General features: G+C 41.4%; 1 protein-coding gene across 5 annotated transcripts in view; it reads left to right on the top strand.

Annotated features, from left to right (window-relative positions):
• Positions 1 to 4434: 4434 nt before the first annotated feature.
• Positions 4435 to 25155, top strand: part of TJP1 (tight junction protein 1) — a 324709-nt gene continuing 303988 nt past the window's right edge. For all 5 annotated transcript variants that reach the window (XM_077918885.1, XM_077918886.1, XM_077918887.1 and 2 more), the window contains exons 1-2: positions 4435 to 4792; positions 7571 to 7724. In XM_077918885.1, coding sequence (XP_077775011.1) covers positions 4450 to 4792; positions 7571 to 7724 — 497 coding nt within the window. In that variant the 5' untranslated portion in view covers positions 4435 to 4449. The remainder of the gene's footprint in view (positions 4793 to 7570; positions 7725 to 25155) is intronic.

Genomic DNA, 25155 nt, shown 5'->3' on the forward strand with positions numbered 1-25155 from the left:
CCAGTCCTGCCCAGCTGCTTCTGGGCCCAATTCAAAGGGCTGCCTTAGGGGGCTGAGGACCTCCATGCCTTAAGAGCGCCTCTCCCCAAACAGACCCAGCCGGACCTGCGCTTGTCCTCGGAGGCCCTTCTCTATGTCTCCCCCGCTGAGACCTTCGGAGGGCGGCAACAAGAGGACGGGCCTTTTCTGTGGTGGCTCCCCAATTGTGGAACGCTCTCCCCAGAGAGGCTCGCCTGGCGCCATCATTACATGTCTTAGGTGCCAGGCAAAACCATTCCTCTTTACCCAGGCCTATGGCCATTAAATAATCTGTGGCCTGCAAAAGTATGGGAGAGTGGACTGTTAAGATGATTATTTTACAATTAGGCTATTTGTCAGTATGCTTATCACTGATGTTATGTGATGTGTTTTTAATGTACACCACCCTGAGATCTTTTTTTTTTTTTTAAAAGATATTTATTGAAATTTTGAATAATAAAACAGGTTTTACAGTCAACCAGAAAAAGAAAAACATTATCACAATCAAACAAAAACAGAAAAATACAACAGAAAACATAAAAAAGGTAAATAGAAGAAAAACATAAAAAAACCATGAAAATCCAATTTTTTACTTATTATTTTTATAACCTTCTTTCCCGACTTCCTCACACCTCCCTTTTCTGTGTTCCCTTTTATACACTCATATTCAGCAGTACCTTACCTTCTTTCAAATCTTATTCTATATTATACTTTTCAACCTATTATGTCTCCAATTTTTCCTTTCCTTTTAAGTCCATTTTTACCTGTTCTTTATAACTTAATCCCTTTGTATCATTTGGTTTAAATTTGACATAATATTATTCAATTTTTTTCACCCTTATTCTTTTAAAACATTTTTTACATATTCCTTTCAACTATGTCACTGATGCCATATTATCTTTACAGCCTGTGCATCATTTTAGCATTCAAACATTTTGCAATGTTTTTGCAGGTAGTCTTTGAACTTCTTCCAATCCTCTTCTACTAACTCTTCTCCCAGGTCTCGGATTCTGCCAGTCATTTCTGCCAATTCCATGTAGTCTATCACTTGCATCTGCCATTCTTCCAGGGTGGGCAAATCTTGTGTCTTCCAGTACTTTGCGATGAGTATTCTTGCTGCTGTTGTTGCATACATAAAAAAAGTTCTGTCCTTCTTTAACACCAATTGGCCGACAATGCCCAAAAGGAAGGCCTCTGGTTTCTTAAGAAAGGTATATTTAAATACCTTTTTCAGTTCATTATAGATCATTTCCCAGAAAGCCTTGACCTTTGGGCACGTCCACCAGAGGTGAAAGAATGTTCCCTCAGTTTCTCTACATTTATTATCAGGCAAATGATATACTTTTGCAAGCTTGACTGGTGTCATGTACCACCTATATATCATTTTCATAATATTTTCTTTTAAGGCATTACATGCCGTAAATTTCACACCAGTGGTCCATAACCGTTCCCAGTCAGCAAACATAATATTATGACCAATGTCTTGCGCCCACTTAATCATAGCTGATTTAACCGTTTCATCCTGAGTGTTCCATTTTAACAGCAAGTTATACATTCTTGAAAGTACCTTAGTTTTAGGTTCTAACAATTCTGTTTCTAATTTCGATTTTTCCACCTGGAAGCCTATTTTTTTATCCATATTAAAAACCTCTCTAATTTGATAATAATGTAGCCAATCTCGCACTTTATCTTTTAGTTTCTCAAAACTCTGCAATCTCAATGTGTCTCCACCACCCTGAGATCTTTTGATAAAGGGCGGTATATAAATTGAATAAATAATAATAATAATAATTAATTGGAAGGTTGGCAGAGTTCTATGAAGCAAACAAACAACTTTGGTCCATATAAAGGCATGTAATAGCAGCCACCAAGCACAAGATGGCGGAATTCTTGAACATTTGGGTTTTTTAAAAATAACACCAGCCCATAGGTTCTCAGCAATAGCAATGAACATACCTTTCTTGAACCAGTTATCTAGGGAATAGCATGAAGTCTCACCCCAGCCCTAAACAATTGAGAATTGAGCACTGCCAGGAGATATACTGTAAAAATCAACTGTTTATGTATAAGATCCACATTACCTTTATAAAAAAACAGACTGAAGACCACATTTTTACCTATTAAGTGTACTGATTTCTCTGATTTCCAAAATTTATGAACTTTGGCACAACTCCACTTCTGCCAATAAGATCCTCACTCCTTGCAGCCCCACTTGATCTTGTAACATGAGCCACACATACCACCAATTAGTAACATTTAAAGAGTTCTCCCTTATGCTGACAGAAACCAGTCTAAAGAGTTGGGTGGACCAGATCTTTGTGCATGGAGAGGCACCAAGATGTTCCTCAAGAACTGACTCCTTTTCCAATTTAAGTGAATCCTGGGGCAAAAATTGTAACTGCTAAAGTAGGGAGCATATGATTGATATCATTCCCCTCCGGGTGCCCTGCTTAGTTTTCAGCAGGCATTTAAAAGCTGAAACAGAAGGCACCAGCTGAACCTTCAGCCAGAGTCTGCTGCCATCCAGACCAATCGGACTGCATTTTCCTGGTCCAGGCCCCACCTAAGGAAATCTTAAGCATCAGTCAGTCCCTCTCCCTCTCCCCTTGTCAGAGCCTGTCACCATGAATGACTGCTATGTAGGCTAGGCTTGTACTCATTTACAAAGCCCTGAGCAACGTAGGCTCAGGGAACCTCTGGGACCTCATTCGCTCAGCGGCTGAGATCACCTGCAGGAGCATTGTTGGTAGTCCTTTGAGTTGGCGAGGCTTATTTGACAACAAGAAAATGAGCCTTTGGTGTCATTGGCCTAGTATGGTGGAACACTGCCAATTCAGCACACACTTTCTGTGCCAACTTTTAAACACCTGCTGCAAACTTTTCTATTCCACCAGGCCTGTGCAGGCAATTAAGAACACATCTTTCCATAATACTGTACTTAGCTGATTTCTGATTTTAACCTTTTCATGTTTTTGGTTTTCTGGTTTTCTGTACAATTGTTGTAAACCGCTCTGATTTATTTTTTATCACAAATAGCAGTATAAATATTTTTAGAAATAAAATATAAGTATTGTAACATGACAAGGCCTCATGGCTCTGTCAAAGAGGTCACAGAACATTTTATTTTCATTCCAAATACAAACCTTTATACATCATGTCTTCACACATCTCAACAGTTATATGCACTGAGATCATTCTGTTCACATTAGACTCTGTTTCCAAGGGACAGAGCTATCCCAGCACCCTGGCATGACGTTCCAAGCAAGATCAGAAGACATGGGAACCTGTAGGCCAGTCTTCACCACCTGTTGCCCTCCAGAGTCTGCTGGTGCTGATGGGAGTTGTAGCCTCAGATTTCTGGAGGGCAGCAGGTTGCTGAAGTCTGCTGCAGGCTGTATCTCTGCAAGTTATAACTGTGATAGTAACAGCATATGCAGTGGGAAATGGCAGAAATATATGTGAAAGTATATCTTGTGCTGGGGGCTGAAGGTGACAGTCTGATGATGATTGAGGAAGGGAGTTGCCCTGGGCAATAGAGGCAGCACGAATGTCTCAGAAATCCTGGAGAAAGCAAGCAGATCAAAAAACAAGACTGCTGCCGATTGCAGGAATTTACACGTTAAGAGGGGATGTTATACAAGCATGATCCACAGTGAATAATTACTGCTGGCAGCACACCTACATTGGAGCTGTAAGAATCTCTCTTAATCCTAATTCATTAAGTAGACACTATTTATGAGAGTTTTTTTGTATTTTATTTTATTATGGGAGTTGACCTAGTAACCAGCACACATGATAGCCATGCTCAGTGATGAAAGTTACGAATATCAGGCTTCAGGGAGAAAACAAATTCTTATCATAGGTCTTTCTGTTCATAAATGTGTTGCATGGAACATATTTCCTATGAAATACTACTTAAAAGGAGCAATCACCAACCAATCATACTGTGATTTGGGTGACAGTCCTCCCAGGGTCAAACTTGCTATAACCCTGAAGACACATCCTCTTGTTTTAACACCATTTTGTCATGGGTGATTCATCTGATATTTTGTCTTCTTGAAAAAAAATCCTTTTCATCTTAAAAAGAGGGTCTTTTAAAGATTGGTTACAGAATTAAAAAGTAACATTAGCCCAGCTATTTTCCTGTCTCCTTCACTATGGTTGCAGAGATGCTTATTAACGCTTGTAAAGGGATAATTAGTGTAAAGTAATCCTCTTAGGGGACTGAAAGCCCTGGGCGTGGGCTTCCCCCCTCCCTTTTATAATTTCGACATAGGCCTTTTCTATTCCAGCTGAATTGCAATAACCATAGGCAGGCAATACACCCTTGCACTCCCTCTATCCTTGCATTATGCGGCCATCGCCTGCTAAAGACTGCACAGCCCAGGCGGAGTTGGAATATCTGCATTTATTTTTAGCTTAAATGCAAACATGTTTGGATGGTCGGCTCGCTCTTGGTTTTATAACTGTACAAAACTGACAAAAAAAGATAGCAGAGAGAAGAACCGTTGGCTTGCTGATATCCTAAGCAACCACAGGGAGAGAATCGAAGCAGAGCTGGATGTGCAGAAAGTGCTGTCATATCTGGTTTATGAGAGAGTTTTTTCCTTGGAGGAGTACAAAGACATTTTGTCCCAGGAGTGCTGTGAGAAGCAAGCTGCGTATCTTTTTGAGAAACTGACTTGCAAGGGCCCCGGCGCCTTGTCCACTTTCTGTTCGGTGCTGGAGGAGGTCTGCCCCCAGTTGCTCCTTTCCATTCTCCTTGACTATCAAGGTAAGGTCATAGGTCCTGCTCTGAAATGTTCCAAGTGTGTTATTGGCAGTGCCCTCAAATCTTTCCACCCTAATAGTCTATAATTAGAGGCTACTTTCTCTCGTGCTAGGCGTTTGCTCCCTTTATAGCACTTTGTTAAAGGGAAACCCAGGAGAAGAGATAAAACTGAGATGCAGAAAGAGAATGTGATATAGATGTAATATAAAGCAGTGTTTGTAATAGAAATAGAATTAAGAATAGAAATTCTTAAATGATTTACCTATTTATTATTACATTTATATCCCACCTTTTATCCAAGAAGCTGAAGAGGGCATGCACCATTCTTCCTTTCTCCACTTTATTCTAATTAAATTGCGATGATCACTGATGCTGAATAACCCATCAGTTGATGAGAAACTTTCTCAAATTAAAAAAGGAAAAGGAAAAATCAATGATTCATCTGATTATATAGTGGCCACTTTGTTCTATATGTTTAAGTGAGTGTAATTTGCAGTGTAATATTTCCTATGAGACAGGTAGACAGATGGATAGTCAAGTTACATTCATGATAGGTTCTACCACATTTTATTTATTTATTGTGTTTATATCTCACCTTTGGCTTCAATGAGCTCAAGGAGGCTTACATGGTCCTACCCCTCCTCATTTAACCTTCACAAGAGCCCTGTGAGGCAGGTTAGGCTGAGTGAGAGCTATTGACTGGCCCAAGGTCACTCATGGCTGAATGGGGATTTAAGCCATGGTCTCCCCATTCCTAGTCAGATACCCTAACTGCTATGCCACACCGGCTTTGAGTCATAGGATCAGTACATGAAACTATCCTTGGTTGAGTCATTACATGAAACTATCCTGACAGCTATTACTGAAAAAGGGAATGGTCAGCAGACAGTGGAAGAACAACTGCTAAAAGCGGGCTGCCAGCTCCAAGTAAATGCAACATAGCGTCAGGGACAGCTCTATTACATATCATAAAGAGATTTTGCAGGTCAACCCACAACACCTAAATCAGAATAACTGGATTGCTGCATTTGACTGAAGTCTTAATCCCATTTTCATCAGGGAAACTGGATCAGTTTCTCCTGTGCATCTTTACTCAGAAGCATGTCCCATTGTATTCAGTGGTCTACTTCTATATGTGCTCCGAGTGCAGCCTATTTTAGCTCAAGCAGGCTGGGGACATGTGGATTTTGGTTTCATGGCACTCATGTTGCTTGGGGTTGGGAGGCTGATTTATCCCAAAATCATACATAGCCTGTGAGTTTATTGTATTGATTGCACACATCTCAAACAGAAACTTAAACGACCCGGAAGGCTTTCTATAGTAACAGCTACATTTCAGTGACCAAATGCACACCAAGGTGTGCTGATTAAAAAATAACACACCAACATTAACTTCACTTCTGAAATAGCCACTGCTTGCTCTGCCATTATTTCACACTTGTAAACTTAATTACCTTTAAAATTGACAGTTGCAAATCCAATTATGCAATAAGGTGACGGGCCGTTTACCATAATTTATCTATGAACAGACCACTATGCAGCATCTCTCTCTGTTTCCTTCTTATGATTTACTGGACAGTTTTATGATGCTGACAAGGATGCAAATGCAAGAAATTGTGTTTTCCAAATATCCAAGTGAATTCTCACAGGTGCTGATACAGTTCCATGTTGCCCCTGGGGACAGAGTAGGGAATCACATTAAGGAGTAAATGGGGGGGGGGGAGCCTCTGGAGCAACGCTAGAATAGTTTGTAGATCATGTTTCTATCCTTCATTCACTATTTCCTCACCATTGCCATTTTGCTTTCTAAATTTTGTCCAACCTTTGAATGAAGGCACTTTTTTGTGAGGGCATCTAGATAAAAATATTATTGTGAATTCTTCACTTCCCTGAGCAGTGAGAAGTTCCAGGGTGGAGCCGCTCAGCGGAAGTTTACTTTGGACACTTACTGTGCCTGGACCAGCGTCCCATTCCCACAGCGCTCAGCCAGATGCCTCTGGAAAGCCCACAAGCAGCGCAGGAGGACAACAGCACTCCTGCTTGTGTTCCAGATAATGGTATTCAGAGGCATACTGTGTCCAATACGGGAGATAATATACAGCCATCATTTCAAATAGCCATTGATAACTACATCAGTGGAACCTACATGCAGGTAAACAGGGCACTTCTACAGTGTTGGATATATTCTACACTGCTACACATGAGGTCCCCCAATCCCAGCACCTTACATCTCTCTGGATGTCCTTATCTCTCCTAACCTGTTATTTCTTCACACACACCCCTTAGGAGTGCATCATCCTCTGCCCCTTAGCTGTTTCTGTGTTTATGATGGCAGAAGAGACACACACACACACACACACACATCCCAGTGTTGGATGGTTATTCCATAGGCCATAGCTTAGTGTTGGTGTGCTGCTTTGCATGCAGGATCATCCCATGACATCTCCAGGTAAAAATATCAGGTAGTAGAATGTGGGAAGCGCCTCTGTATTTCTCTGCCTCTGTCTACCTGAGACCCTGGATAACTGGTGTCAGAGGAGACAATACAGGGCTAGGCAGCTCTTTGTTTCTCATTGCACTTCTCTGCTTGTTATTGGTATTGTTAAACATTTTTAATTGTACTCTGTTTTGGGACTCAAACGGAGCTGAAAAGTGTGTGAAAAACTGCATAATTGTCTAACAGATCTGTCATAACAAATCTACATGACTGGTTTTCCATTGAACTAGAGTGACTTTGAATCCAGCACCAGTAATCAAAGGAAACTCCTTGTTCTAATCCAGGTGTGCTGGCCAGGAGTTTCGCAGGCACATATTTCAATAATACAAAACTGAGGACAGTGCCAGATATGGACATTCATGAACCCAGTGAAGCCAGTGACCAGGAAGGAAACCCTTTGCCTGAGGATCACATAAATTTTTCCTTTGACACACACAGGTAAAAAGTTCTACACTTGTTTCATTTTGTTCTGCTTTAGTCAATCACAGAATGCTTTCTTGCTGACCTCTGAATATTCATTGGATAGGAGGAGTTTCTTACTCTTTTCCTCCCTACAATATGTCTAAGTAAAGGAAGATGTGGGAAAAAGCAGCCTTGCATTGTGTGCATGCCTGTGTGCATTATGCGTGTGTGCATTATGCCAAGATACTGGATCTAAGAGACAGCTGTGTCGCTTCTAGAGGGCCAGGTTGCCACTATGTCCAGAAATGTCCTTCAACAGCTTTGGCTGGTGCATGGTCTGTAACCTTGAAAAAGCAGGTCAGGCCCACGGGGCTGGGGGCTGGGGGTAGCTTTGAATAGTTGGTTGGTTGGGAGCACAGCCTTCCTTTGATGGTGCCAACCCAGTTCACCAGAAAGCTTGTCTCTCTACCCATGAGGCGTGCACCACTGAGAAGACATCTCTTTATAAACACACTGCTGAGATCTAACTGATTCCCTGTTTAAATGATTATTAGTCTCTGGTTGCTGTTTCAGTTCATTATGAATGTTTTATTTTACGTGATTGATTTGATCTTGTTCTTAATACACTACTATTGATTGTAATATGCTTTGAGGTCCTTGAGCATGGTGAAAAAGGGGAATAATCAAATGACTGAATGTCATTACAAGCACACCCACCCACCCACCAACACCCTTAGGGCCCAGATCCCCAGTAAAACATTTACACTAAGTCAGGGATGGTGCTGTCTGAGCCTCCAGACTGCAGGGGGCGGCATAGTGAGGCTGTGTTGCTCACCTAACCTCTGTCTGACTGAGTCTGTGTAGTATCCTGAACTGCAGAAGGCGAGGGGTGTGACAGCAGAGAGCTGGCGCAGTGCAAACCCACCAGCGGAGCCAATCCATTGCTCCTGCCAATACATTTGCACCCACCTCACCACCATGTCCTTCCCCGTCTCCATCCCAGGATGCAACAGCAGTTTGGCCAGATGCAGGTCAGGCTAGCAATGCAGCCCCACTACACTGTCCACTTTTGCCTCCCATCAGCCCCAGTCACTGTAGCCAATGACCAAACATGATAGTCCTGGGTAGCTGCTGCCTGGAGTGCCACAGGTTACCCATCCCTCCCTTGACCGACCTGTGAATTCCCTTCTGTTTGAAGGTGGATTTGTGGATGTTCATATACAGTCATACCTCGGGTTACGAACGTTGCGGGTTCGGGTTGTGGACCGTGCCAAACATGGAAGTACTGGAACGGGTTACTTCCGGATTTCGGCGCTCATGCATGCGCAGAAACACAAAATGACATCATGCACATGCACAGAAGCACCGAATCGCGACACGCGCGTGCGTAGATGTGGCACTTCATGCTGCGAACGCTGCGGGTTGCAAACGTGCCTCCTGCACGGATCACGTTCGCAACCCAATGTATGACTATATTCAAGTACTCTGTTTTTGAGTCTCTACTCAAGCCAGGATTATTTTCATGCTTTAGTTGGTGATTAAAAAAAAGAAATAATTGAATTTGGCAATTTTGCATCTATACACATAAATATTCAATTTATATATTGTATTTTTTAAATAAATAAAAATCTATTCTCTTTTTTGCCACTGTAGACAGCCATCCTATAAACCATTGTTTTAAAAAAGAAATTATATAGTGTGCTAGGCAAAATGTAGTGACTTGTGTGTATAAAGAACAATATCTCCAACCAGTACCTGATCTGAACAGTCTCTGTTGTTGAAATTCTAACCTTTGCTCACTGTGTTTAATTTCTTGTTCTTCATGTTGTGTGCAGCTGAGATGAAGACATATTCACTCTACAGAACTGTGCTTATTATATCACAATGTAAGGTCACTTACAGAAGCAAACTAATTATAAAATGCCCAAATGCTTTCTTTAAAAGAAAATAAATGGATAAATTGGGAGTCAACTGTCAAACTGATGTACGGTGGGAATGCTTAGTAGCAATAAAATAAATAAATTAAATTAAGCCACCACAAAATACATTAGGCTGTGATCCAACCTTCCTTTTCAGTTGAGTTTGTGTTTCCATTGCATAGGGGTTTAATTGGAGGGTACACAATCTTGGTGTCCTTCTTTTGTCTATTGGCCCTGGTTCAGAGATTTGTGTAGGGAGACAAGCTCCTTCCACCATTTGCCCTTGTTTGCAAGAGGCTTGTTAAAATTCAAAAGTACTTTGACGGTTAAAATGGGGGATGCAAAACTGATGAAACAATATTGTTAGGCATTCCCCACTTTTCCAAACAGTGAGATGTTCCAGGGGTAGTGCTACTGGGTTCAGTTTCCTTTGAGATGGCCTTGGAGCCTTGGGCTATCTTTGCAATATTTGTTTTATTTACAAAATAAGTAGAACACAAGTGGAGGCAAAGAGACTTGTCTACTATAGGCAGAAGGTCTCCCAGAGAGTAATTGGGGTAATACCATCCTCAGACTGCACTCCCTAAGCTGGAGTGATGCCACTTCCAAACACCATTCCAAACTGCCCCCCTCAAAAACTCACTGAGAGATTTCCAAATATCCGAATATCCTGATCCACTGAAATGCCCACCACTATGGATAGCTGAAGGAAGTGGGTCGGTGTGATGGCCTGGGAATCTGATTCAGAATCTGAACCTGAGGAGTCCCAGCCTGCACAGGAGTCCCCGCCTCCAGGGCCGGCTGAGCCGGGGCAGGGGCTTGAATCTGAAGGGCCTGCACCTGTGCCGGATCCTCAGGAGCAGACACCAGATGTATCCACTCTGGCTCCGGAGGTGATTGAGGACCCATTGCCGGCAGGCGCGCCTCTCCCAGCCCTGTCAGGGGAAGGTGAAGCTGCCCCTGGGTCCAGTAACCCTCCAGCCTCTCCTAAGCTGCAGAGGCTCAGGGCAGAGAGGCAGAGGGAACTGGGTTCTCTCAGGAGGAGTGCTCACCTTAAGGCCAGGAGAGGCGGGTCACCTGTGGGCCGGGACCGCCCCTGGCCTCAGAGAAGATAAAGGCCAGTCAGCCCGGAGCAAGAGAAAATTTCTGCAAGGCATAAATGCAATAAACGTGCAGCAAAGAACCAAATTAAATACAGTCAAACCTCGTTCTGCATCCGCTTCAGCGAACATCAGTGGCAAACCTGGAAGTACTGGGATGGGTTACTTCGGGTTCGCCGCTTGCACATGCACAGAAGTGTTTAATTGCGCCGCATGCGTACGCAGGCGCGGCACTTTGACATGCGTCATTTTGGGCTTGCGGACGGGCCTACGGAACGGATCCTGTAAAAGCATTTGCTGACGACTTGATAATAGCGATGAAGAACCCAAGAGAAAGTGTGCCAACAGTTATGAAGATTAACGAATTTGGGTCAGTTGCAGGCTTCAAATTAAATAAACATAAAACCAAAATGTTAGTCAAAAACATGAAAGAAGAGGATAAAAGAGAATTACAATAGTTTACAGGCCTTACGATTAGCAAGAAAATCAAATATTTAGGTATATGGATAACAGCTAAAAATATAAATTTGTACAAAGATAACTATATACCAACCTGGAAAGAGATAAAAAGAAATTTGGAAATATGGGACAGGTTAAAATTATCATTCTGGGGTAAGATCTCCACAATAAAAATGAATGTGTTGCCCAAAATACTATCCCCCCCCAAGCCATTCCAGTAGTAGGAAGCTCAAGACATTTTAAAACCTGGCAGAAGGACATAAGAAAATTTATTTGGCAGGGCAAAAGACCTAGAATTATTTATAAACTCCTGATGGATAGCAGAGAATCAGGAGGCTTTGCCCTGCCAAATCTTGAGCTGTATTATGAGGTTGCATGTCTATGTTGGATCAAGGAGTGGCTGATCTTAAAAAACACAGATACAGTTACCTTGGGTTAAGAACTTAATTCGTTCCAGAGGTCCGTTCTTAACCTGAAACCGTTCTTAACCTGAGGTACCACTTTAGCTAATGGGGCCTCCTGCTGCCGCCGCACCACCAGAGCATGATTTCTGTTCTCATCCTGAAGCAAAGTTCTTAACCCAAGGTACTATTTTTAGGTTAGTGGAGTCTGTAACCTGAAGCGTCTGTAACCTGTATAATCTGAAGCGTCTGTAACCCGAGGTACCACTGTATATTAGATCTAGAGGATTTCAACAACAGTTTTGGCTGGCACGCCTATCTCTCTTATGAGAAAGCAAGGGTTTATGCAGTCTGGGTAAAAAAATAAGGGTACATGTATTTTGGAGCAAAAACCACCATGGTGGTTGTCACCAACGGAGGCCATGACTGTATAAAAGGTTAACATGAGGAACGATCGGGTAACATATAAAGAAATTCTCTGGGAGGAAGATTATAAATTAAAACTTAATTTTTTTGATGAGATAAAAAATAAAGTGACAGGCTGGCTAGAGTACCATCAAATATTTGATCTATTTAAACAAGATAAAAAGAAGGGATTCAGTAAAGAGCTTTCAAGATTTGAGAAAGACCTGATATACAATGACCAGAAAACTCGATTGAAAATGTACAAAATTTTACTAGAATGGTCGGTAAAGGACGAGGAGGTAAAGTGAGCTATGGTGAAGTGGGCAGTGGACTTAGGTCATACTATACAGTTGTCAGAGTGGGTGAAATCAATCATATTTGCTTCATCTGTTAAGAAAAGTTTTCACATATCTACTCATAAAATGAGAAACTCCAGATGGAATGATATCTTCAATAACATGAAGCCATTTCCAAAAATATAAAAAGATGTCTTTTGAAGAAAATGTAACTCAGAGCCAAGCACATATGCCACCCCGACAGCCCTGCATAAATTTAAACAGTGTGGAAAACCAAGGTAACTGTTTCTCCTGCCAACCAGGCAACCAATTGGAAGCTACCAATCTTGTCTATAAATATAACTTGGTGACTATGGCATCAATAAAAATATGGGGAAATCTTGATGAAATTGCAACCTTATTTGGAAAAAAAGCAAGTAACTGCTAATAACTTGTCTCTAACTGTCTATTTTTATGAGGGAAACAACTGATATTCTGGTCTTCATTGGTGAAAAATAACTTACCATCTTGTGTCTATTACTCCCCTCCCCCCCCCTTTTTTTTGAGATGTGGAGGCTCATTTTGAACAGTTGATAGAATCTTCAGGTTGGATCCAACGTAGCACTGAGTTAGAATTACTTAGCAGCCTATTCGTTCCACTGGGGAAATGTTTTGGGCTGGCAGAGCAAGAGTAGTGCAAGAGAATGCTCAAGCAGGTTGGTGGTAATTTTGTTGCATAATAGATGGTGCAGCTACTTTCCGCTAGTGCAGCTCTTGCGTTGGATCCCTTTGTTGCACAACAAGAGCCCTTGCGCTAGAAGGCGGAGAGCGCTGAATGCAGCCCACGGAGTTGGAAGGGTCCCTGAAAGCCAGCTAGTCCAACCCCACTTGTCAGCAATGCATAACAGGGAGTCTGGGCAATAATCTTTGATTTGAGGCGAAGAGTGTCACAAGTGTACTGTTATCAGGGCCAGCCAGCCCAAGACTGAAGCCTCGGGCTGCGGAACCCCGGGCACCTCACCCGCCCATGCCTGTCAGGTTTGTGCGGCCGGGCTGCCATCTCATGGGAGTTCCACAGCATCTCGCAGAACTCACTCAGAGTGACCATTATAACTGTGTGACCTCAGTAAGCGAGGCAGTGGGGGGGGGGGAGATGGCACCGGCGAGTTTCACCTCAGGTGGCAAAATGGGATGGGCCACCCATGAGCCCTATGTTCACCTGTGAAATGTTGTAAGGTATGTAATAAAGCTTTTCAAAAAAATACTTTGAAGACTGAATCCAAGCAATAGAAGTAGGAAACTGTGCGGTGGTTAAAAACAAAGATGAAGAATATTGGAGGGAGCAGGGATGGAGTCCGGATAGTTTCTTTTTTTAAGCGTGAGATATGTTCATGAGTTACCATTGCCATAGTAACCTAATCCAGTTTACATAATTCTGCATTTGATTATTCCCTTCCTGACAGAGAGCAGCAAGCCTGCCACATTGCTCTTCTTCCTATTGCTTTGAATCAAGGCTAGTCTTGTGGGTGAATGTCCCCCTCCTGCACAAACAGAGGCTCCACATAAGGGTTCAGTGTAACTTCCCCTTGCATGGTAGATTATCTCCCAATTAGCGACAGTAGGGATGTCACAAGATGTTGAACAGGGATGCTCACCGAAGTGAACACTGCCTGCTTCATCCTGCAGGTAGATTCAGAGTGTGCCACACGGCCACCCCAAAAGAATACCTGCCCCAAATCTGTTTGCATGCATGCACTCTCTTGCAGCTTTAGAGGGAGAGATTGTGCAAAGTGGCAGATCAGGCAGCGTCATAATCCATGCCTTGGAGAGTGCTGTCAGGAGCTGCATTAAACAATTCTGTGTGGAACTGTTATCAACTATTTTGGGCCGGTGTCCAAGGTCACTGCATTCTTTGAAATCACTGAATTTGCTTCCAGTTTCATGTTTCTGCTCTGTCTCTGCTCCTTCCACGGAACTTTCATGTTGACCACTGTGATCATCATCTGTATCAAAAGTATTAACAGTGAGTTGAATATTGCTAGAAAGTGCACAAACTGTGGGAGCTGTATCACTGGTTTCAATGGTGTTTGCTTGACTTGTTTCAACTGTAGGTGTAGACAAACTTGTCATTACAAAATAGTTTGTTAGTTTTTGACATTGATAATTTTCATCACATCACTTTTCCATTTAAGTACTTTTGTGAACTCAATTTATTCCTTTAGGGTCTTAAACTCTGTTAAAAGTGGGGGGAAATCTGTGCTACGGACTCGCAAACTTTGAGATTGTTGAAATATATATGGGCCTTGCAGAGCCAGGCAGAGGCCCGGGCCAGGTAGAAAATGTGCCCCCCCCTTTTTTTTTTACCCTGGGGATAACTGAAGTCTTATAAATAAGTAAGTATAAAAATAATTTTCACAAAAGTTATGCTGACAAATAATTTTATTTCAAGGCTTGAACTGTATCTGCATATAAAGACAAAATGGAAAATATAGATATACAATAGTGCTTTTTAAAAATACATAGGGAAAATGATTATTTTAAGTATTTACATTTAAAAATGCTTTCTTGGCTTTCTTTTCTTTCTTCTCCAGTCTTTATGGAAAATTCATGAAAACCAAGAAAGCGCTCTTCAATTTCAAAACTTTTAGCTTCCCTCCTCACATATCTGCTGATGAATGATAACTGTTCTTGGTGAGAGCAATCAGGGGTTGCATCAACAGCCATCGCAAAATACTTAGCTTCTTGTATTTCTTGAATGATACTCCCCTGGACGAATGATCCACAAATTTCAATAAACTCATTTTGAATTCTACTTGATAGGTAGTGTACTTGGAGTCTTACACCATTCTTCTGTGCATTTGGTACTTGTGCAACATGTTCCTCTAATAATGAATCGTATTTACTGAGGAGCTCAACTAAACCCAAAAAGTTACCATTATGACTATCATCAAGTCATTCAGAAGAATCAAGGAAAGGGAGAGAAAAACAAGATAATGTCAAGGATGCATTGAAGTATTTTCTTCCATTTAGTGCTTTCAGCCTTGAGCTGGTCAACAACATAATTGTCAACTGCAGAACCACATAGAGCAGCTCTACTTGACATTTTCCACGTAATATAGTTTTCTTTATGTAAGTTAGAATTTTCATGGCTAGGAATGTGATCCTTTAATTTTCTCCATCCTTTCTGTATACTCCATCCTGGATGATCTGTTAATGCACTCACATTAGTCATAACTCCCCCTTAGAGAACAAAAACAAACAAACAAAAAAAGGTACAAAATAAAGCGATTGCTTAACTTGGCTCCGACACAACCAGTCTCGTTTATGTTTTTAGCCATTTTTCATTATTACAGTAAAAAGACGACTTGGAAATGAATTATTGTCCTTATCACTCGGAACATTCATTGGTACTTCGAAGTCCTGAACTTTTAAAAGCCTCTCAGTATCATTTCTATTCTTCTTATTAATTAATCCAATATCGATTTGTGGCTGTGAGGCAGGGATTATTTCAACTGAAGATTCTGTATTATTATCTTCAGATTGTTGAGAAGGCATTTGTTGTTCCACGGCTCGCTCTGTTGATTGATCGCCAGTTTCTTCGATAGCATTACCTCTATAACGGAAGGTCCTGATTCAGCAAGGTGATTAACAGGGTTGACTTGTTGTTGACTTCTGACTACAAGTACAGTAATAGATTTTGATTGTTTTACAGCTTCATCTTGTTGTTTAGCGCGTTTTCTCTTTGATGCACCACTTTCGAACTTCCTCCCTGTGGTACTCATGTCTGTGCTGATCTGAAAAAATATTTATATAACTTTTTTTTTATAATGTATTATAATTTTAAATACATTTTACAATAAATACATTATTCATTTTTAAATGTATTATACAATTTTTAATAGTTCAATAATGTATTTAAAAATCTATTTTTAAGTAGACAAATTTGACTATTCATTATAATTAAATTATAATTAAAACTTCTCCATCTTCTTATTCTACTCTTAAAAAAGATGTATGCTTGTGAGAAATACACTATTGCTCATAAGCCACTATTTCTTTAAAAAAAATTGTTTCCACCAAATTTTATCCTCATTGAGCTATATGGACTCCTCGGTGTAAGTAATATTCCTGGCCTAGTCAACAAAATTTTAAACAAATGGCCACATCTTCATCAATTTTTCATCATTAAAAAAAAAAATTAGCGATAAGAAAGCCAACACACTTATCTTTAAGGTACGTGTGGTTTTAATTTTTGGCAAACAAAATTTCAAACAAAAACTCACCAACTTTAACAGCATGGAAAACATGGCCCACCACCACGTTCTCGGTGCCCTGGCTGCTGGGGCCTTGGTCGCCTCCACCTACCCGGCGCCCCTTCCGCACTCCTCTGCGGAGCCCATCGCAGAGCTTTTCTCTCCATCGCAGAGCTTTTCTCTCCATCGCAGAGCTTTTCTCTGGCGCTGCCAGCCAGGTCCCCAGAGAAGCCGCCCACCGCCGCCTTTGCGCCTCCGCGCTCGCCCCAGTGCATCCCCTGCGGTTGTGAATATGCTGACCAAGGCCCCCTTTGGAATGGGGGGGCCCGGGCCAAGTGGCCCATATGGCCCCCCCTCTGTCTGGGCCTGTATATACAGTATATATTAAAAATCAGCTTGAGTTGCGTGACTCAAACTGGGCGTACTAGACCCAATTTTTTAAAGCAATGTGGACTAAAGTCATTTCTGGGGCCCTTCTGGGATGAGGGGTCCTGAAGCTTTCATAGTTGATTCCCCCCCACCTGTGTTTTCATTTGTTCAAACTGAACTTGTTCAAACTGAGCATTAATAAAAGCTATTCAAGTTAATAAATGAAACAAATAACATTTCTTCCATTCCAGAAGAATAGAAGTATGGAAATTTATCTTGTTCTTCAATCTGAAGAGCAGAAATTCGCTTAGACAAGCAAACTTTCCCCTCTCTCTTTAGTATTATGAAGAGGAAAGGAAGCACTGGAGAACTTGCTTCTTCTCTGGTTGATGGAAATGTTTAGGCTGGTCTCTTCCTTGCACCTGTGAAAAGCAGGGGTTGCATTGTTAACAACAGAACAAACACATAACCACCAGTTTCTGTTTAAGATGTTTATTAGCTCATCATTATCAAGAGTGGTATCAGTTTTGTTTGATGATTTGACCACTAGATGGTACTATATTAATATAATTAAATAACTTGGATACTGTAATAGTCATTCAAAGCATATCTTCAACACTCAGGGCTGGATCGAGGGAAGGGGGGCACCACATAAATTTTCCATTGGCAGATTTTTAACATCAATGGTCACAAATTGCTCAGCTGAACATTCATTTTCTCATTTGAAATATATTAAAAATCCCAACAGACCAACTATGCAGCAAGGAAGGCTGGATGCCTTATCTCTACTATGTGTAGAAGCAAATGCATTACATAAGATTAGTTTTGAGGATCTGATCAAGCACTTTGCAATTAGAAAAAGTTGCAGAAAAAGTTTAAAATATAAATAAAGTGGAAGTATACAAAAATAAACATTATTTTCCATCTTACTGTAGGTTTTATTTATTGTGGTTTATTATTGTTAATAAGTTGAATTAGATATATATGGGGGCACCGAAATCATTAAAGTGCTTAGGGCCTCTAAAGGTCGTAATCCAGCCCTGTTAACATTTGTTTTCTGCAAAAAAACCTTTTTTTTTATTCTCTGCTATGCTCCTACGTGACTTCCATCAGTGGTGTTTTGTTTCCACTTCCTTAAGCAGATTCTAAAGACTGGAGCACTGAGGAAGAGTGAGTGATATGTGCTTTTCCTTCCGCTGCTTCTACTTTCCTTCCGGCATCACAGTGGGTTGGACTAGTTGACTCTCAGGGTCCCTTCCAACTGTACAGTTCTGTGGTTCTATGATCACATACAGGACAAGAGGAAGGGTGTGGATGTCTCAACCCAGGGATGTTCTGTCACTGTGTCAGGGGAAAGTACATTGCCTTGTGGGGCTGATATGACCCCCCCCCCCAACACTCTCTCCATTCAATACACAGTAGGAAGGAATAGGGAGTGATGAGAAAGGAAGTGATACTCGTGCTCCTTAGAAAAGGATGGGAACCTTTTCCAGTCCAAGGGGCTGCGTTCCCTCATGGGCCATCTTCCAAGGACTACATGCCAGTGTTGGGCAGAACGAGCCAAAGTGGGTGGCTCTAGAGGAGAAAGTGGGCAGACTCTCATTTTTGTATAGGAGGCTACATTCTAACCAAGCAAAAATCAAAGGTTTCTACTCACACCCACATCTCTTCATCCTTCCTCCAGGCAAGAAAGAGGCTTTATCACAGTTCTATCTTTATTTTGGAGGACAGAGTGTTAATAATGGAGAAGAAATTGCCATTTCTCACTTAAGGCAGGTTCTCTGTGTGCCCATTTGGTCATATCACTTGGCTTTTAAATGATGCAACTTGGACACATACATTAGGTGTACCTCTAATTTGCACTCCTCTAAAGCAAACAACAGGGGCAGGAGTACTTGCAAAAAAAGAGAAAAAAGTCAAGCCTTGTCTTTCTGTTCAGAATGCATGGATGTATTTCTATGAGGATATCCCTGCGGTCTGTTCCTCGTCAAGATCCCTTGTGTGGGGTATCTCCCCACCCCCAGCAGATAATATTCCAAGCCAATGTCATTCAGAATGGAAGAAGGTAGAAAAGCCTCTTCCTTGCCAAAAGCTAATAAAATACATTTTCTGCCTTTCTCTAAACAACTCCATCTCTATATGACCCATCTCTTCTGCCAGAGCAAACATTGCACAATTACCAACATCCCTGATCTGTCCTGTTATTTGGGGGTTTAAATGCTGTGTGGTTCCTAGTGCAAAGTCAGCAGTTAAGATCAGCAGCTGGCAAGCCTGTAAGTGGTTTCTGGGGGGAAATTTGCATCTTCATTTTAGCTCCGTAAATATGCAATGACTGATGGCTGTAACACTGATCTGGAGTGTAGTAGTTTCCTTTCATAGCCTGAGACACGTGATGCGCTTGCAGCAACAACGAAGGCTGTCCTTGCATTACCCAATATGGATGTTGCTCTGGGGAAGGCTCTGGCTTCTGGTTTCACCCATGGTTAGGTCAAGGTGAATGGCTGAAAGAGGAAGGCATTTGTCTCTGTTTGCTACCTTGAACAGCTGTGCCAAGATTATGCTCAGCACTACAGAGGCAAAGAGGAGGGAGGAGCTGGTAATCCTATCAGGATGTGTATCCTTCCCTGGATCTCTCCTGAAAGGAATACTCCTCCTATCCTTTTGGGTTTCCTTCTATATGCCATGGATATACAAAACTGCTGCTATTTCATACTGTCTTCCCACATTTAAAAAAGTTTTCTTTAAATACTGTTTTCAACTACTGTAATTGTATTTAACAACAATTTTTAGAAAGGGATAGCTTAATTATACCTTATAGTGTCCCCTGAATTCAACTGGGCTCATGCCCATGTAAGGGTGTTTAATACTGTAGCCTTTCTTTCTTTCTTTCTTTCTTTCTTTCTTTCTTTCTTTCTTTCCCATCCTTCAACCTCAGGTCCCAGACCAGGTTACAAGATTAAAACACAGTATTAAAAATGGTTTAAAACAACTTACAATCACAGAAATAAGATGGATCCTAAAAAATCATTTAATTAATTTTTATACCACTTTTCAAGAGAAAGCCTTTCCAAGGTGTCTAGCAATATTATTTTCTTTACCACTCCCACACCCACCCACCCACCCTTTATTTATTTTTATTTGTTACATTTGTATCCCATTCTTTTCTCTAAGGAGTTCAAGGTGGCCTACATGCCCCCCCCCATTTAATCCTGGTGCGCTAGGTTAGGCTGAGATTGGCCCAAGGTCACCCAGTGAGATTCATGGCCAAGCAGGAATTTGAGCCCTGGTCTCCTAGGTATTAATATGACATTCTAACCACTACACTACACTGTCTCACATGTGATAATTGTGTGATTGTGGCCTGTTACAACACAATTTAAAACAATTCCAAGCAATAAAGAGTGCTTGAGAAGAAACACACTGCACTGAAGATCAGTCATAAAAACACTGATGGAGCATCCCTTAACCTCCATTTGCGGTGGCAGCTACCATCTCAGAAGTACGAAGGCAAACTGATAGGTCTTTTGCCAAATAAGTGCCTCCAGTTGGATGGCATTTCACAGTCATGGCACCACCACAGAGAAGGCACCATTTATGCAACTACCCAGTATATCTCCTCTGGTGATGAGGCATTGAAAAGAGCCTCCCTCTGAGGACTTGGGCAGGTGGCCACACACAGAGGTCTTTCCAGGTTAACACCAGCACCTTAAATGCAGCCAATGTAGATATGAGTGATAAATGTGCAAGTAATAAATAGTTAAAGCAGCAAAAAGGAAGGTAGTAAAATACACCATCATAAAACCTCTAAAGCAGAAATGACGAACCAGCTTGGAAGCGATAATTCCGACTCTTTGGTGAATGCAAAATAGATATTGCATGCTTTTAACCAGGTTCCCTGTTCTCCTGCACACTTGCAACCACTGTCACACTGACAGATCTGTAAACATCATGGATCTGCTGCTTCCCAGTAGTGCATAAACATGGAGCCGGGGCATGAATCATTATGGATCCTCCTAATTTTTACAAGAGAACCATAGAATCATAGAATCATAGAGTTGGAATAGACCACAAGGGCCATCGAGTCCAACCCCCTGCCAAGCAGGAAACACCATCAGAGCACTCCTGACATATGGTTGTCAAGCCTCTGCTTAAAGACCTCCAAAGAAGGAGACTCCACCACACTCCTTGGCAGCAAATTCCACTGTCGAACAGCTCTTACTGTCAGGAAGTTCTTCCTAATGTTTAGGTGGAATCTTCTTTCTTGTAGTTTGGATCTATTGCTCCGTGTCCGCTTCTCTGGAGCAGCAGAAAACAACCTTTCTCCCTCCTCTATATGACATCCTTTTATATATTTGAACATGGCTATCATATCACCCCTTAACCTCCTCTTCTCCAGGCTAAACATGCCCAGCTCCCTTAGCCGTTCCTCATAAGGCATCGTTTCCAGGCCTTTGACCATTTTGGTTGCCCTCCTCTGGACACGTTCCAGTTTGTCAGTGTCCTTCTTGAACTGTGGTGCCCAGAACTGGACACAGTACTCCAGGTGAGGTCTGACCAGAGCAGAATACAGTGGCACTATTACTTCCCTTGATCTAGATGCTATACTCCTATTGATGCAGCCCAGAATTGCATTGGCTTTTTTAGCTGCCGCGTCACACTGTTGGCTCATGTCAAGTTTGTGGTCAACCAAGACTCCTAGATCCTTTTCACATGTACTGCTCTCAAGCCAGGTGTGGCTTGTATTTGTGCCTCTCATTTTTTTTGCCCAAGTGAAATACTTTACATTTCTCCCTGTTAAAGTTCATCTTGTTTGTTTTGGCCCAGTTCTCTCATCTGTCAAGGTCGTTTTGAAGTGTGATCCTGTCCTCTGGGGTGTTAGCCACCCCTCCCAGTTTGGTGTCATCTGCAAATTTGATCAGGATGCCCTTGAGTCCATCATCCAAGTCGTTGATAAAGATGTTGAATAAGACCGGGCCCAAGACAGAACCCTGTGGCACCCCACTAGTCACTCTTCTCCAGGATGAAGAGGAACCATTGATGAGCACCCTTTGGGTTCGGTCAGTCAGCCAGTTACAAATCCACTGAGTGGTAGCATAGTCAAGACCGCATTTTACCAGCTTCTTTACAAGAATATCATGGGGCACCTTGTCGAATGCCTTGCTGAAATCAAGGTAGGCTACATCCACTGCGTTCCCTTCGTCTACCAGGCTTGTAATTCTGTCAAAGAACGAGATCAGGTTAGTCTGACATGACTTATTTTTCAGAAATCCATGCTGACTATTGGTGATCACAGCATTCCTTTCTAGGTGCTCACAGACTGTTTGCTTAATGATCTGCTCCAGAATCTTCCCTGGTATTGATGTCAGACTGACTGGGCGATAATTATTTGGGTCCTCTCTTTCCCCCTTTTTGAAAATAGGGACAACATTTGCCCTCCTCCAGTCTGCCGGAACTTCGCCTGTTCTCCAGGAATTCTCAAAGATGACTGCCAGTGGTTCTGAGATCACATCTGCCAGTTCTTTTAATACTCTTGGATGCAGTTCATCTGGCCCTGGAGACTTGAATACATCTAGACTAGCCAAGTATTCTTGTACTATCTCCTTAGTTATTCTGGGCTGTGTTTCCTCTGCTGAATCATTTGCTCCAAATTCTTCAGGTCGGGCATTGTTTTCTTTATCGGAGAAGACTGAGGCAAAGAAGGCATTGAGGAGTTCAGCCCTTTCTGTGTCCCCTGTTTGCATTTCACCATCTTCTCCTCTGAGTGACCCCACTGTTTCTTTGTTCTTCCTTTTGCTACGGACATACCCATAAAAGCCTTTTTTGTTGCTTTTAACCTCTCTAGCAAGCCTGAGTTCATTCTGTGCTTTAGCTTTTCTGACTTTGTGTCTACATGTGCTGGCTATTTGTTTGAATTCCTCTTTGGTGGTTTCCCCCCTTTTCCATTTTTTGTACACATCCTTTTTTAATCTTAACTCAGTTAAAAGTTCTTTAGATAGCCACCCTGGCTTCTTTAGGCACCTTCCATGTTTCCGTCTCATTGGTATTGCCTGAAGTTGTGCTTTTACTATCTCCCTCTTAACAAACTCCCAGCCATCATGAACTCCCTTTCCTTTTAGTATTACTGTCCATGGGATCTCACCCAGCACTTCCCTAAGTTTTATGAAGTCGGCTTTCTTAAAGTCAAGAAATTGAGTCCTAGTATGCTTGGCTGCTCCTTTCCGCTGTATAGTAAACTTCAGAAGAGCATGATCACTCGCACCTAATGATCCTTCCACTTCTACCCCGCTAACCAGGTCATCAACATTGGTTAGGACCAGATCTAAAATGGCTGTTCCTCTTGTTGCTTCTCCCACTTTCTGGACAATGAAGTTGTCTGCAAGGCCAGTGAGGAATCTGTTTGACCTTATGCTCTTGGCTGAGTTTGACATCCAACAAATATCCGGGTAATTGAAGTCCCCCATTACTACTATCTCCCTTCCTTTTGCATGCTTGGCCATCTGTTCCAGGAAGGCATCATCTATGTCCTCCGTTTGGCTTGGGGATCTATAGTAAACTCCCACAATGAGGTCTCTGTTATTCTTCTCTCCCTTAATTTTGACCCAAATGCTCTCACTTTGGCTTTGAGGTTCTAAATCTTGGGTCTCTTCACAGGTATACACATCCCTGACATATGACGCCACTCCTCCTCCTTTCTTGTCTGGTCTGTTTCTCTGAAATAGATTGTATCCCTCCATTATTACATTCCAATCGTGGGACTTATCCCACCAGGTTTCAGTGATGCCTATTATGTCATATTTAGTTTGCTGTACCAAGAGCTCAAGCTCATCTTGTTTATTTCCCATGCTTTGTGCATTAGTGTACAGACATTGAAGTCCATTAATCATTCCCCCGTGTCTCTTATTTAAGGATTTTTTTCCTCCCACCACTAGGTCTGCGTGCTGTTTGCTCCAAACCTCTCCAAACCACTATCAAAACAAGCAATGCCTCCATGTTTGCAGATGTAGTCTCTGATTTTTTATAACCTTAGTTTTAAAAAATCTTACATAGAAATCATGAAGATATATGAGGACATGTGCCTTGTATCGTGTTTGCGTGATTTTCACTATATAGGCCATCACTGGGAGCTTGAATTTGATGGTGGTTTGGCGGGGCTCCATGTATTTTTTAAAAAATAATTTTATTATTAAAATAATTCAACATTAATACATACATGTTATGAATATACAAACATACATTTCATACAGTCCTTAAGAATATTCAGACATACCCCCCCTCAATCCCACAAATACTTCCTTTCCCCACCACCACCCCTCACCCCTCACCCCACCCTTGTGATAAACTTCCAATCTACTCAATTGCAATCTATTTCCACTTCTATTACTTTCTTTCACATACTTTTAAACCAATTTTCTGCTTCTTTTTCTGTTTCACATTGTTATCCACCTTATTTAGTATTTCAGTATTTATAACGGAACTTGTTTATTCTAATAGGAGTTCTGATTTTTCAATATAATTTTGCAAGTATCCTTTAAACACCTTCCAGTCCTTGTCTATTTTCTCTTTTGATATCCTTCCAATTTCTCCCATTGTTTTGGATATATTGTAATACTCCAATAATTTGGCAAGCCACTCTGTTTTTGTTGGTATAATGCCACTTTTCCAATTTTTTGCAACCAATAGCCTTGTGGCTACTGTTGCGTATAAATATAATCTCTTGTCTTCTTTCTTTAGACTTCCTGGTACTATTCCCAATAGAAAACCTTCTGATGTTTTCCTAAATGAATATCCAAACATTTTTTTCATTTCATTGTGTATTCTTTCCCAAAATTGTTTGATTTTTAAACAATTCCACCATATATGCATCATAGTACCTTTTTCAGTGTTGCATCGCCAGCAGACATCGCTACAATTTTTATTCATTTTTGCTATTCTTTCAGGTGTTAAATACCATCAATGTTGTATTTTAAGGTAATTTTCTTTCAATAAATAACACATAGTGAATTTCATATCTTCTTTCCACAATTTTTCCCATTGTTCGAGCATAATATTTTCCCTAATATCTTGCGCCCATTTAATCATGGATGCTTTAACCAGTTCATCTTTGGTTTCCCACTCTAAGATCAGATTATATAATTTAGATATTTTTTTAATTTTTCTTGTCTTAAATATTTATTGAATTTTGATATTTCTTTTTCAAATCCTATCTTTTTGTCTTTCGCTAATCTATACTTAATTTGAATATATTGGAACCAATCACTAATATGAGCTTTAATTTCTGTATAATCC

Source organism: Podarcis muralis, chromosome 14 (genome assembly GCF_964188315.1).
Source record: "Podarcis muralis chromosome 14, rPodMur119.hap1.1, whole genome shotgun sequence".
Classification (NCBI taxonomy): Eukaryota; Metazoa; Chordata; class Lepidosauria; order Squamata; family Lacertidae; genus Podarcis; species Podarcis muralis.